The sequence below is a fragment of the Littorina saxatilis genome, linkage group LG6 (assembly GCF_037325665.1).
Source record: "Littorina saxatilis isolate snail1 linkage group LG6, US_GU_Lsax_2.0, whole genome shotgun sequence".
Lineage (NCBI taxonomy): Eukaryota > Metazoa > Mollusca > Gastropoda > Littorinimorpha > Littorinidae > Littorina > Littorina saxatilis.
This window is the reverse complement of record NC_090250.1, coordinates 43,476,923-43,491,739: the sequence shown is the minus strand read 5'-3', so window position 1 is coordinate 43,491,739 and position 14,817 is coordinate 43,476,923. Positions and strand designations below refer to the sequence as shown.

General features: G+C 41.0%; 1 protein-coding gene across 1 annotated transcript in view; it reads left to right on the top strand.

The window, feature by feature from the left end:
* The window catches only part of LOC138969299 (uncharacterized), a 42,391-nt gene that overhangs the window by 875 nt on the left and 26,699 nt on the right, over positions 1-14,817 (top strand). The window contains exon 1 of the mRNA XM_070342053.1: positions 1-156. This exon is cut by the window's left edge and continues 875 nt beyond it. Coding sequence (XP_070198154.1) covers positions 1-156 — 156 coding nt within the window. The remainder of the gene's footprint in view (positions 157-14,817) is intronic.

Sequence of the window (14,817 nt, the reverse complement as noted above, 5' to 3'; positions counted from 1 at the left end):
ATGCCGAGAGAGAAAGGACCAGGAAGGAGGAAGAGGTGAAGCAGACGACAAGGAACGAGGAAACGTCACGTGATCGAGATGAGAAAGATGGAAGGTCGAAAAGTGTGGGTGTTTTCTCCCATCCTTTTACCCTCGCTGATAGGCTGGATTATCCAGGTAAGTACTGTATGAGTAAATCGTTCGATGAGAGTGAACAATTAAATTCGTTTTCTGGAAACATATAATTTACACAGAAAAGAGGGAGGAAATGTAGAAAAGAGAGAGAGGGAGAGAGAGAGAGAGAGAACTTTGAACTTTGAACTTTATTTATTCATGGAGGGTAACAGAATAAGCAATAGAGAAAGAGAGAGAGAGAGAGAGAGAGAAAGAGAGAGAGAGAGAAAGAGAGGGAGAGAAAGAGAGAGAGATAGAAAGAGAGAGAGAGAGAGAGAAAGAGAGAGAAAGAGAGAGAAAAAGAGAGAGAGAGTAAAAGAGAGAAATCAAGGCTGCACAAAGTAAAATGATTAACTTAAACACAGAATGTACATGTACCAAAAGAGTACTAAATACAAACAAACAAACAAACAAACACACAAGCAAACAAACAAACAAACAAACAAACAAACAAACAAACAAACAAAAGTACAACTTCAAATGAAACAAAATAGGAGATTCCAACAAACTAAACATGAACCATGAAAAAACACTGTTTAAAGAAAAGAAGCAAATACCAAAGTCGATTTGAACAAAGGAAAAATGTATAAGCAAATAAAAAACACAAGAATAAACTATTAACATAAATAATACAAACATCCTTAAAACGTAATCTAAAAAAAAACCATTTTCATGGTTTAAAATCAAATTGTTTTCATTTTGTCGATTATCTTCACCTCTGAATTCATTAAATACTAACAGAGAAAAAGAGCCCCCAAAAAAAATCTATTCCCTATTCTTGACTCTGATGACAATGAAAAGTCAAACAGATCCAACACAAACCTATCCCCAAAATAAAAAATAAAAAAACAAGAAAGGTAGGTTGTTGGAACGTTTGATATTGACAAAACAATACATTCACAGATATTTCGACCCAACGGTCTTTTAAGTGAACAGACAAACAAATATTCTTTTCAGTGAGCAGACAAGGAAACAAACGTTCCAACAACCTACCTTTCTTGTTTTTTGATTCTGAATTTGGGAACGTTGGCAAAATATCCCCAAAATAACCAACAACAACAAGGACACACAAAATACAAAAACAACAACCACAAACAATACCTCCTCTTTACGAGCTCAGAGCCTCAGTTAAAAAGAAAAGACATTGGTGTTAGTCGCGTCCTTTTTCGAAGGAATAAAAAGTAATCACCCAATATCAAGGAGGAAAACACATTATTGTAGGATGGATGTCATGGCGCTGTGTATACACACTCAAGCATATCTTCTTTCGATCAATTGGCTTTGTATCTCACAGAGACGTCTTCCAAAAATTATAATCACAGATTTTATTCTTCGATTTTCATCATCATCTCACCATCGCCGAAAAAAACACCTGTAATGGGTTATTTCGCGAGTACACTTTGATCTAGTGATAAACATCACTGCTTCGGGCAACAGGGTGCGTTTGTTTTTAACGCAGGTTAAGTGTAAAACTGCATTGTCTTTACGTGGTTCTGCTTGTTTGATCAGCAACGTTTGGTAGAATAACATGCTGTGTTGTGATGTCTGGTGAATTACGGTTTTCAATTGACTGTAACAATAATAATCACAAACAAACAAAAAAATAACAAAACAAGAAGAGCAAACGCTCGATCGAGTCACTTTCGCAGTTCTGAATATTATATGAGGCATCAGATGGACAGGAAGAAATTGCTATTCACAACACAATACAGATGTAAATAATTTGATGTAAAGAATAATCCTATAAAGTTTGAATCAAATCCGATGAATAGTTTCAGAGATATGATATTTCAATTTTTTTCCTTCAAGACATACCTGTGACCTTGAAAAAGGTCAAAGGTCACCAAAGCAGACGTCAAAGTGTAGAGGTCACTGGGAGTCACGTTCACATAAAATTTGAGCCCGGTCACTTTTATAGTTTCCGAGAAAAGCCCAACGTTAAGTTGTGTGTTGCCGAACAGAAAAGGCTAGTTATCTCCCTTGTTTTTCTGATAACGTTCGTAAAAGGCTACAGATGTAAATACTTTGATGTAAAGAATAATCCTACAAAGTTTCAATCACATCCGATGAACTTTGTCAAAGATATAAAATGTCTAATTTTTCCTTTGACGCTGACCTGTGACCTTGAAAAAGGTCAAAGGTCAACGAAACCATCGTTAAAGTGTAGAGGTCATTGGAGGTCACGACTAAACAAAATATGAGCCCGATCGCTTTGATAGTTTCCGAGAAAAGTCCAACGTTAAGGTGGTGTCTACGGACGGCCGGCCGGACGGCCGGCCGGACGGCCGGCCGGACAGACTAACACTGACCGATTACATAGAGTCACATTTTCTCAAGTGACTCAAAAACAAAAAAACAAAAACAAACAAAAACAAGCAACCAACCAGCTGAACAAACAGACAAACAAAAATCAAAACAAACAAACACACAAACAGACAGACAGACAGACAAACAAACAAACAAACAAACAAACAAACAAACAAACAAACAAACTGACAAACAAACAAGCAAACAAACATGTAAACAAACAAACCAGCAACTAACAAACGAACCAGCCAAACAAACAAACAAACAAACAAACAAACACACAAACAAAACAAACAAACAAACAAACAAGCAAACAAACAAACAAGCAAATAAACAAACAAACAAGCAAATAAACAAACAAACAAACAAACAAACAAACACACAAACAAACAAACAAATGAACAAACGAACGAACGAACAAACACACAAACAGCTCTTTTTCTCAATTGTCTTCTCTATTTGCCTGTTTGTTTCGAGTTTTCTTTTCAATTACATTGTCATGATTTGTCTACTTCGTTCACAGTAATTTAATTCACTAGCAGCTGCTGTCAGAACAAACTCACCCTTATGCACTCTGCTAGCCGCTTTGTGTTACTTTCCCCTTAAATTCAAGTTCCGAATTATTTTTTTTAACCAGCAAATAAAACCAAACAAAAAACGCACAGAAGCACCTCCATCGCAATTATTGTCGACTTTTTGTGTGTGTGCGACTTCAAAGGGTGTGTCTCACCAAATTTGATATTTGACTGATATTTTTTTTTTTTTTTTTTTTTTACCTTTGAAGAAATGATCATACTTTCGCATGCCAAAAGACACAATTTTTAATCATGTAGTTATGTTGATGTTTGTTGGAATGTTGATTTTTGTGAATAATTTTTTTTTCAGCACCCTAATAACTAAGATAAATGCGTCGATTGCAGTCATCACGCGGTGAAAAGCATCCGTCGGTAAAAACAGCGCAGGCGGCTTCATATCTTCCTTTCTTTGAAACATATTACTTGGCAGAGTGCAGACAGGGTCTAAACTTCTAATTCCCTAGCAAGAATGCGGTCGACATACTTTATTCCATTTCTTTTTAACAAGGCAGTTTGGCTAAACCCGACAGCCGACTCGGTAAAATCAAAATTCAATGAGCTTTTAGAACTATCCTATTAGCATTTCTTCCCATGTCAGCAGTAAAGTCTAAACTTCTAATCCCCTAGCAGAATTGAGGTTGGCATACATGATTTATACTTTTTTCAACAAGGCCATTTGACCAATACAGAAAACTGACAGATACAGAGAAAACCTTTTCAATGAGTCTTCTGATAATAATTTCCCATTTCTTCCGTTGTCACCAGTTGAGACTATTCTTAATCCTCGAGCCAAATTGTAGTCATCATATATTTCTCTCTCCAATAAAGCAGTTTGACCTATAAAGACCGGCAACACAGTTAAATCATTTCAGAGAGTTTTACGATCATCTCAGTCGACACAGTAAAATTCACGTCAAATCCCTTTCGATGCATTTCAAATAGATAATTTAAGGAGACACAGTGAAATTTTTTGCGGGGAGTTTTTAGATAATCTCAAGCGACACAGTGAAATCATTTGCAGGGAAATTTTCAATTATTTCAATCGACACAGTGAAGTCATTTGCAGGGAATTCTTAGATCATTTCAGTCGACATATTGAAATAATTTACAGGGAGTTTTTAGATCATCTCAAGTGACACAGTAAAATCATTCACAGGGAGTTTCTAGATCATCTCAAGTGACACAGTAAAATCATTCACAGGAAGTTTTTAGATCATCTTAAGTGACACAGTGAAATCATTTACAGGAAGTTTTTAAATCATCTCAAGCGACACAATGAAATCCTTCACAGGAAGTTTTTAAATCATCTCAAGCGACACAGTGAAATCCTTCACAGGAAGTTTTTAAATCATCTCAAGCGACACAGTGAAATCCTTCACAGGAAGTTTTTAAATCATCTCAAGCGACACAGTGAAATCCTTCACAGGAAGTTTTTAAATCATCTCAAGCGACACAGTGAAATCATTCACAGGAAGTTTTTAAATCATCTCAAGCGACACAGTGAAATCATTCACAGGGAGTGTTTCGATAATCTCAAGCGTTACAGTGAAATCCTTTACAGGGAGTTTTTAGATAATCTCAAGCGACACAGTGAAACCATTGGCAGGGAGTTTTTAGATCATCTCCTATTTCTTCTCGTGTCGCCACTCACTACTAAGCTCTCTTAATCCAACCAGCGATAAATTAGAGGCGGCTTCTTGGCGGCGGTTGAAAAGAAGCAGCGGGCGCCTAATACTGCCTTCCTTCGGCTGGCAACGGCGCAGGGAATCCGTCTAAAGACTCCTGCGGGCTCGGTCCATTCCATCTCAGTCCTGCGGTACTTGTAACCCGAGAACAGCCGGATGAAAAGAAAGATCAGAACTACGCAAGAGCTGCACGCGCGTCGTTGACAAAAACGAAGCAGCTAGCTAATGGCCTTCTTCATCACTTTTAGCAGACATAGGACAAAAAACGGACAATATGTGAAGCGATTATGCACAGTCAGGGGTCGCGTTTTGCAACGGGACGGACGGTTGGTGTTCATTGACACCCGCTTTTGTGCAAACGAGTTCATAAAATGTGCAAACAATAGCAGTTTCACGTATGAACACTCTCGAACAGACCTGGCTCGTACTGAGGTATTGAAAAAAAAGATGGATGTGCCAGAGAGTCCAAAAGCAATTCCGTAAGAGGCTTTGCAATTCTAAGCGTGCACTCTACTTTAACTTAAAGGGGCCGGATTGGGTTAAGCGTTCAGCATACTATTACAAATCTCTCTGACGCCTGCTTGGTACTGACGCAATGATGCGTGCAGCTTGTGTGCAAAATAAAGGCTAATATGTTGTTGCATGGTTTTTCTTCTGATATTTAGGTCTAAGACTTTATTTATAGTCCTAAGGAGTACGTGTACGCCACCTCCCCCCCCCCCGCACCCCCCTGTAAAAACTGAGTATTACCGCTGAGTATGGCTGGTTCCGTCTTCTTTGTAGCCCACGCGTGCAAAAATGTGAGTGCAAAAATGTGAGTGAACTTAAGATTTGAGGCAAAAAACGAATAAATAATAATAATAATAATAAATGAGCATTTATATAGCGCAACATCATAACTTTACAATTATGCTCTTTGCGCTTGACACATTTAAAATTAAAACACAGTTATACAAGCATTTACATCTACATTCATAGTCAACAACGCTTAATTAAAAGCATACGCCATCAAACATACATTACAAAAAAATTCTTCCACTAACTAAGTAATAAAAACATGAATAAGATAGGTAGTGAAAACAAGGAAATACCAACTGAATACCCTTAATCAGACAGAACATGTTATCAACAATACTGAATAAAAAAACAGCCCTAGATGTTTATGTACATTATCACATTATCACTAAAACAACAAATACACTACTAAATAGCCTACTGATGGACTGAGAAAACAAAATCAGGGGTTGTATTTCTTGAAGAGGTGTGTTTTAAGTGCTCGTTTGAATGCTTGGGGTGACTGAGAGTGGCGGATGTGAAAGGGGAGAGAATTCCATTGTGTGGGTGCGCAGAAAGTAAAAGTGCGTTGTCCGTATGTTTTGGTTTTGGTGTGTGGGATGGTAAGGATGCGACAGTCAGAAGAGGCACGGAGTTGTCTTGCTGGCGAATAGACGGTGAGGAGTTCAGAGAAGTAAGCAGGAGACGAGCCAGAACAGAAGTTAAAGCAGAGGGTGGACAGTTTGTAGTCAATGCGGGCTTGAATAGGTAACCAGTGCAGTGTGTGAAGAAGTGGTGTTGCGTGATCTCGTTTTCGTGCTTTGAGAATGAGGCGTGCTGCCGAGTTTTGGACTTTTTGTAGTTTATGCAGGAGGTACAGAGGACAGCCAGAGAGAAGAGCGTTGCAGTAGTCAAGTTTAGAAAGAACAAAGGCACAGACAAGAGTGTTAGTTGTTTGAGAGGAGAGTGTGTGGCGAATGGTGCTGATCTTACGAAGCTCAAAATAAGCTGCTCTACAGGCTAAAGATATATGTTTGTTGAAATATATGTCAGATGAAAGGGTGAATCCAAGGTTTCTAACTGATGGTGAGAAAAGAATGTCGGTGTTGCCCACTTGTACAAAAACAGGTTGGGGAGAGGGAAATGTAGTGTTCTTCTTTTTGCACAGTAAGACTTCAGTCTTATCATCATTCAGCTTAAGTTTATTATCGACCATCCAAGATTTAACATCAGTGATGCATGTCTGAATGGTCTGGATGGCGGAATGTGTCTCTGCAGGGGGACTGGGTTTATACAGCTGGGTGTCATCAGCAAAAGACTGATTTTAAACAGAATGGTTTTGAATCAATGTGGAGAAGGGCTTAGTGTACATGATGAAAAGGATGGGACCGAGTACTGAACCTTGAGGAACGCCGAAAGAAAGTGGGGCTGGAGCAGACATCTGGCCATCGACAAGCACAGCCTGGGTCCTGCCAATGAGATAGGACTCAAGCCATGCTAGCGGTGGACCGGAGATGCCGTACAGAGTCTGAAGTCTATGGAGAAGCGTGACATGGTCAATCGTGTCGAACGCTGCAGAAAGGTCAAGTAGGGTAAGCACTGACACGTCACCACCATCCAGAGCAGACAGAATGTCACTGATTACTTTAAGTAGGGCTGTTTCAGTACAGTGAGAAGGGCGATAAGCGGACTGAGAATGCGAGATCAAATCATGGGTGTTCAAATATGACAACAGCTGCTTCAAAACTACCTTTTTAAAAACGTTGGACAAGAATGATAAATTAGATACAGGACGATAATTCTTCAAAATATTGACATCAAGACTAGGTTTTTTGAGAAGTGGTTTGACAAGTGCAGTTTTGAACAATGATGGAAAAACACCAGATAACAGGCTATCATTGACAATTTGAGTAAGAGTTGGCAACAACACATCAAGATTCTCAAGAAGCAGTGGTGTTGGTATGGGATCAAGTGGACAAGTTGTTGGTTTGGACTTCAGAATAATGGATCTAAGAAGCAAACAAGTGTGCTTATATGCTCAGATCCTTGTGCTCCATTTTTGTATAATTATACTGGGTTGGGTATTGAGAAAATGAGCCGCGCAAAGAAAGTGCACACACTCTTTGAATGTTATGACCTTCAACGCTGCACCCATTGTCTTCCGGGATGAAAGGGTAGGCAACGGTTATCTTAAACATTCCCCGAGATTTAAAACAAATCTGTACTTAACCCAACCTATATTCTCCGTACCTTAAACTAAACCCCTTTCCTGCAACACCCCTCCCTTTCGCCTCCCTTCCCTGCTCAGCTGAAACAAATACAACAGTGTCTTTCAAGGTGATTCTCACCTAGGACCCGACTCCTTAGACTATTCAAAAGATAACCCTTACATCTTTATTCTTTCTTTCTTTATTTGGTGTCTTACGTCGTTTTCAACCACGAAGGTTATATCGCGACGGGGGAAGGGGGGAGATGGGATAGAGCCACTTGTCAATTGTTTCTTGTTCACAAAAGCACTAATCAAAAATTTGTTCCAGGGGCTTGCAACGTAGTACAATATATTACCTTACTGGGAGAATGCAAGTTTCCAGTACAAAGGACTTAACATTTCTTACATACTGCTTGACTAAAATCTTTACAAAAATTGACTATATTCTATACAAGAAACACTTAACAAGGGCAAAAGGAGAAACAGAATCCGTTAGTCGCCTCTTACGACATGCTGGGGAGCATCGGGTAAATTCTTTCTCGTCCCAACCAATATGGGACTCCCCCTAACCCATCTTTATACTACAGTATCAAACCTGCACAAAATCTGAAAAAATCTGGTCTTAGAAGGAAGGGGTTCTTAAACTGGAGGGATATTTACAGAACTTACGACAGGAAGTATGAGAAAACAGGGTCTCAACAAAGTCTTACATTGGAAGGAGGGGGGCCGGGGGTGTGGGCGTGTCTTAAAAGGTATGTGTGTACGTGTGTGTGTGTGTGTGTGTGTGTGTGTGTGTTGGGGGAAGGAGGGGGGGGGGGGGGTCCGCTGTATATCAAAGAACACCCGAGACTTTTATACCAGCAACACACCCTGCGACTTTTTATTCCTGCCTAACGAGAACTCTCTAAGCTCTTCTCCCTGAAGACTGATGCTAACGGGGGTGGAACACTGTACCGTCTTGAGTCTCTTGAGGTCCACAGAAAGAAAAGGATCCCGGAGGAGGCTAGGTCTCTATAGGAGGGAGGAATACTGCGCTTTGTCCCCAGCTCAGTGTAGCAAAACGTTTCGGGGTTGGTGGCTGATCCGTGGAGATAACCCTATCTGATATTCACCTGATGAGGCTGATATTTTGGACAGAGAGATGAAAAGGAAAAGCGAGAGAGCAGGGACGAGGGGTGTGTGTGTGTGTGTGTGTGTGTGTGTGTGTGTGTGTGTGTGTGTGTGTGTGTCTGTGTGTCTGTGTGTGTTTGTGTATGTGTGTGTGTGTGTGTGGAGATGAGACATACAAACAGATGGATAGACGACAGAAAGACAGACAGAGGAACACTGGTCGCTCGACTAATATGCGGTAATGTGTGTGTGTGACTGAGATAGACAGAGTGCTGAGAGAGAGAGAGAGAGAGAGAGAGAGAGAGAGAGAGAGAGAGAGAGAGACAGACAGACAGACAGACAGACAGAGAGAGAGAGAGAATATGACTGTGTGTGCGTTTCTGTGTGAGACTTAGAGAGAGAGAGAGAGATATAAGAGAGAGAGAGAGAGAAATAAAGACAGACAGACAGACAGACAGACAGACAGGCAGACATAGAATAAGGGACAGAGAGAGATATACAGACACACGCACAGAGCGAGAGAGAGACAGAGAACAATGGAGGGAGAGAGAAGGAGCGAGAGAGGGGGAGAGGGAGGGAGAGAGTGAGGGGAGAGAGGAGAGAGAGAGAGAGAGAGAGAGAGAGAGAGAGAGAGAGAGAGCGAGAGAGGGGAGGGGGAGAGGAGAGAGAAAGAGAGAGAGGGAGAGAGAGAGAGAGCGAGAGAGCGAGAGAGAGAGAGAGAGGGAGAGAGAGAGAGAGAGAGGGGGAGAGCGAGAGAGAGAGAGAGAGAGAGAGAGAGAGAGAGAGAGAGAGAGAGAGAGAGAGAGAGAGAGAGAGAGAGAGAGAGAGAGACGCTTTGACGCTTTGTCGCTTTGACACTTTATTGTCATTAACTAATATAAGCCTTATAGACAAGGTAAAACAACAATTTCTGTATCATTCATAAAAGGGGTAAAAGGACGAATGAACAAAACATTATTAACAACAAAAACATAGCAAACTAGTTTATGAGTACGAACGAACAAACACACCAACACGAAAGCCATAGGTAAACAAAAATATCTAAGACTAAGGGTAAAAAGCAAGGTATAGTATGTTCACACAAAGGAAAATACTGATCCAACAGTTAACACACACTCATAAAACCAATCAATCTGCAGACCACAAATATTTAAAACCAATAAACCACTAGTCGGCGTTACCCTCGCGTGACTAGTAGGGGAACATGTCTAAATACATATCTATACAAAAACAACAATGGCTGCAGACGAACAAACACACACACACACACACACACACACACACACACACACACACACACACACACACACACACACACACACACACACACACACACTCACACATTTACGCGTATAATTATAGACTACACCCGCACACGTACACGCAACCCGATTTAAATGAGAAGACCATCCAGTCCAACAGAGAAAGGGGGAGAGAGGAGAGACAGAGACAGAGAGAGAGAGAGAGACAGAGAGAGAGAGAGAGACAGAGAGAGAGAGAGAGAGAGAGAGAGAGAGAGAGAGAGAGAGAGAGAGAGAGAGAGAGAGAGAGAGAGAGAGAGAGAGAGAGAGAGAGAGAGAGAGAGAGAGAGAGAGAGAGAGAGAGAGAGAGAGAGAGAGAGAGAGAGAGAGAGAGAGAGAGAGAGAGAGAGAGAGAGAGAGAGAGAGAGAGAGAGAGAGAGAGAGAGAGAGAGAGAGAGAGAGAGAGAGAGAGAGAGAGAGAGAGAGAGAGAGAGAGAGAGAGAGAGAGAGAGAGAGAGAGAGAGAGAGAGAGAGAGAGAGAGAGAGAGAGAGAGAGAGAGAGAGAGAGAGAGAGAGAGAGAGAGAGAGAGAGAGAGAGAGAGAGAGAGAGAGAGAGAGAGAGAGAGAGAGAGAGAGAGAGAGAGAGAGAGAGAGAGAGAGAGAGAGAGAGAGAGAGAGAGAGAGAGAGAGAGAGAGAGAGAGAGAGAGAGAGAGAGAGAGAGAGAGAGAGAGAGAGAGAGAGAGGGGGCGATTTGCTTTTCAGCAATGGATTTCTGAAATGTCTGTGCGCCTGTCTGCGAGTGTATGAGTCCTTGTCGATTTGTGTTTCGTATAATGTGCACTATGTATTTTATATTTTGTAAGCGCCTAGGGCTATATTTAGATTAGGCGCACAAATGTTCATAATAATAATAATAATAATAATAATAATGTCTGTATACATATAATGAGAAGGGCATGTGTTAAACCTTCGACGGTACATTTTGTACAGATGGCCATCTCATGGATTTTTTTGTTTGTTTGTTTGCTTAACGCCCAGCCGACCACGAAGGGCCATATCAGGGCGGTGCTGCTTTGACATATAACGTGCGCCACACACAAGACAGAAGTCGCAGCACAGGCTTCATGTCTCACCCAGTCACATTATTCTGACACCGGACCAACCAGTCCTAGCACTAACCCCATAATGCCAGACGCCAGACGCCAGGCGGAGCAGCCACTAGATTGCCAATTTTAAAGTCTTAGGTATGACCCGGCCGGGGTTCGAACCCACGACCTCCCGATCACTAGGCCAACCGTGCCGGTCTGCCATCTCATGGACAAAACACTATTATACACATTTATTACCAATTCAGTGCCCCATATGGCTTTTTGACCAATCAGGACGGATTCTAGGTGACCCTCTAAATGTTATAACGTTCAGGCAGGGACCCTTTTTGTTTATCACGCTAAAAATTAACAAGACAAAGTAAAAATGTAATTCAACAATATCAGCGTGATCTATTCTAAAGAATGACACTTCAAATGCTGTCAGGTAATACTCTCTTTATCTAAAAAAAATACCGAAAAGCGAGTTTTGTCGATGGGTGCGTAACGGAACAGCAAGGCACCGCCCATCGTCTGAGTGTGCAATGCCGACCGCTCACTTGAAATCTAAATGATCAAAGTTCGGAAAAATAAAGTAAAATTGCGCCACTCGCTTTACATCAAATGTATCTTTACGTCATTTCCCATCCGTCTGGAGTCGGTTCTAAATCTGTCGCTCTCTGTTCAACGAGAAAAAGCGAAGCAACCGAAACGCATGTTCAACATGGTTTATCTTGTGAGATTGTTGTGTGTCAAAGGCATTTGACCTGTGAATATTCATCACGTGAGGTGTATTACTCTGATTGGCTGACTCAGGTCACGAGAATATTTTGACTGACAGGCATAATCAGGTAGAAGCGCTCAGGTTCCCATTGCGGCTGTTCTGTCTAATTCGCGGGGTTGCTTCGAAATTTCTTTTGGTCGAATTAAACGGTAATAAAACCGTTATTTCTAATATGCTGACTGTTAGCAAATGATAACAGACATGTCTCACAAACGATATCAGCATTCGCCTAAAAGGCTCATGCTTGATATCTTTTTTTCTCGACATGTCTTGTTATCATTTGCTAACAGTCAGCATATTAGAAATAACTCATAATATAATGGATCCGAGCTTACACGCAACATTAGAGTTACATAGTCGTTCCCATGGAAACAGTACGGCGCACCATATCTCAGATCGGTCCAGGCTTTACCATGGGCTAAGAAATCCCTCTACTAGGACGCATACTGAGAATCAACATCATGGGTGCTCTCTGTGTCCAGTGGATTTTTTTGGATTTAATAATTTCACAAAAATCCCCTGTGTCCGTTAAAAAGTAAATTCAGAAGACAATCCCAGTCTGAACAGAGAAAACAGAGACTGTTAACTTTTTGTATATGTCCAAGTGGAGGGATAGTCTTATCCGGTGTTAAAGCCTGGCTAGATTTGACAAAGTGAGCCCAACTGTTTTCACTGGAAAGGCTGTGCCGTGAAAACACCGTTTTGGGAGAGGCTGGGATTTACATTTGTGAACGTTTTCCTGGTCAATGGAAACACGAGAACGGCTACGCCCTAACCCAGAAGGATATTACTGAAAAAAAGCAAAATGAGATTGATTTTTGTTGGTTTAGTTTTTTTTAGAACGTGAAGGAAAGAAGTTTTCCTGTTTATTTTGACGAAATCGTTTAACCGTGACAACTTCCTTCTAGCAATAAATTGTTTCTGCACACTGAATGGCAAATCCAACAGTATCCGCTTTTATAATCCATTTGATGTTTTGATAACCCATTTCATGCTCTGATAACCCATTTGATGCTTTGATGGCCCAATTGATGATTTGATAACCAAATGGATTCTTTGAAACGCCATTTTGAGACAGGTATGGTTCGCAGCAGAGGACAGTACAGGACAAATCTGTGTTAGTCAATTTTCTGACGTAACATATCTCGAGCTCAACGCATTTTGATCGGTTTTTAGGTCCATTTTCAGTTCGGTCTCTTACGCTGTAGAAAACACCTTCTTGCAAAGTTAGCCTCCCGAAAAGTAATGTCATTTCGTGTTTGGGGCAAGTTAATGTTTTTGATGATATGTTTTTCGTGTTCTGCTCGATAGTCTTTGAACACAAGCTTCGTAGGTAGGTTACGGCTGTTTACAATGGTGTTCTTTGCATAGCGTGTCACCGACACTGGCTTCGCTGACTATTACAGGGCTGCAAAGATAACAGTATCAGACTAACAGAACTGTCATCCCCTTTGACGTTTCGTGCCTCAGGCAAACACCCAACGCTTCTTGGGCGTTCACATTCCAGAATTAAAAAAATTCTGCTTAGTATTTTTTGCGTGTAGCGTGTCGTGACGGCATAATGTAACGATCTTTTTCGTCAAAGACGCGTAGAAATACAATATGGCGTCGCGTAATAAACCCGTTGTATAGGTGGGCAATAATTCCTCGCACTCTCTCGTCAGGTGACTGCGGGGAGATAAGCGATACTCCTGAAGAGTTACGCCCCTTTTCAGAAGATTTCTTGTCGGTTCCGCGCTAATAGAGTGGCGCTTTGCTAGGCGTTGTCGTCCGTGACAGCTTACGGGTACCTGTGAAAACACCTCACAACGGTTCTTGAGGTGTCTCCGATCTACTGGGCGCACGCTAACCCAGAATTCATTACTTTATTTTAATTTCTAAACACGGTTCTACTAAAATGTAAGGGAAGTGGAGCAACCATGACGCACAGAATGACTGTGAGAAATTCTACTAGAGAGAGAGAGAGAGAGAGAGAGAGAGAGAGAGAGAGAGAGAGAGAGAGAGAGAGAGAGAGAGAGAGAGAGAGAGAGAGAGAGAGAGAGAGAGAGAGAGAGAGAGAGAGAGAGAATTGAATTGAATTGAATTGAATTGAACTTTATTTTTTAACAAGGATTAAGATTTAAGGCTACGCCTTTTCTTACAATCTGTCCTTGGGACGCACAGACACACAATGATAAAATTGAAAATTAAAAATTAAAAAGTTAAAAAGTCAGAAAACTTCAGCACGTGATGATAAAGATGACGATGATGATGATGATGATGATGATGATGATGATGATGATCATGATGATGAAGATGAGGCATGAAGAGCATACATATGTGGTTATTCATAAAACCAAATGCATACTATGCAAGTAATTATAAGTACAAGCTGGTAGCAATCGAACATGTAGCAATAGTACAACAAAAATATGTTCAGAATATACAATGCACAGCATATCTTTGGCGAGAGAGAGAGAGAGAGAGAGAGAGAGAGAGAGAGAGAGAGAGAGAGAGAGAGAGAGAGAGAGAGAGAGAGAGAGAGAGAGAGAGAGAGAGAGAGAGAGAGAGAGAGAGAGAGAGAGAGAGAGAGAGAGAGAGAGAGATCGAGAGATCGAGAGATCGAGAGATCGAGAGATCGAGACAGACAGAGACACAGAGAAAAAAAGAGAGCACAAATCATTTACATAGTTATCTATTGCATAGCGCCATATTTCTTAAAACTCTTTTGTCAAGACTTCTTATGAAGTATGCAGTGCAAAACAACCGGTATTCCTTTTGTAACTTGCGACTGTTTCAAGAGTCCTACCACTTGCATTCTTTCTATAAGGTAGTCCTGGGACTTCTAAATATGCTTCATCTAATGTTCACTTGTCGACTTCTACGAAAAGGCGGAATTGCTAGTACCGAGAGA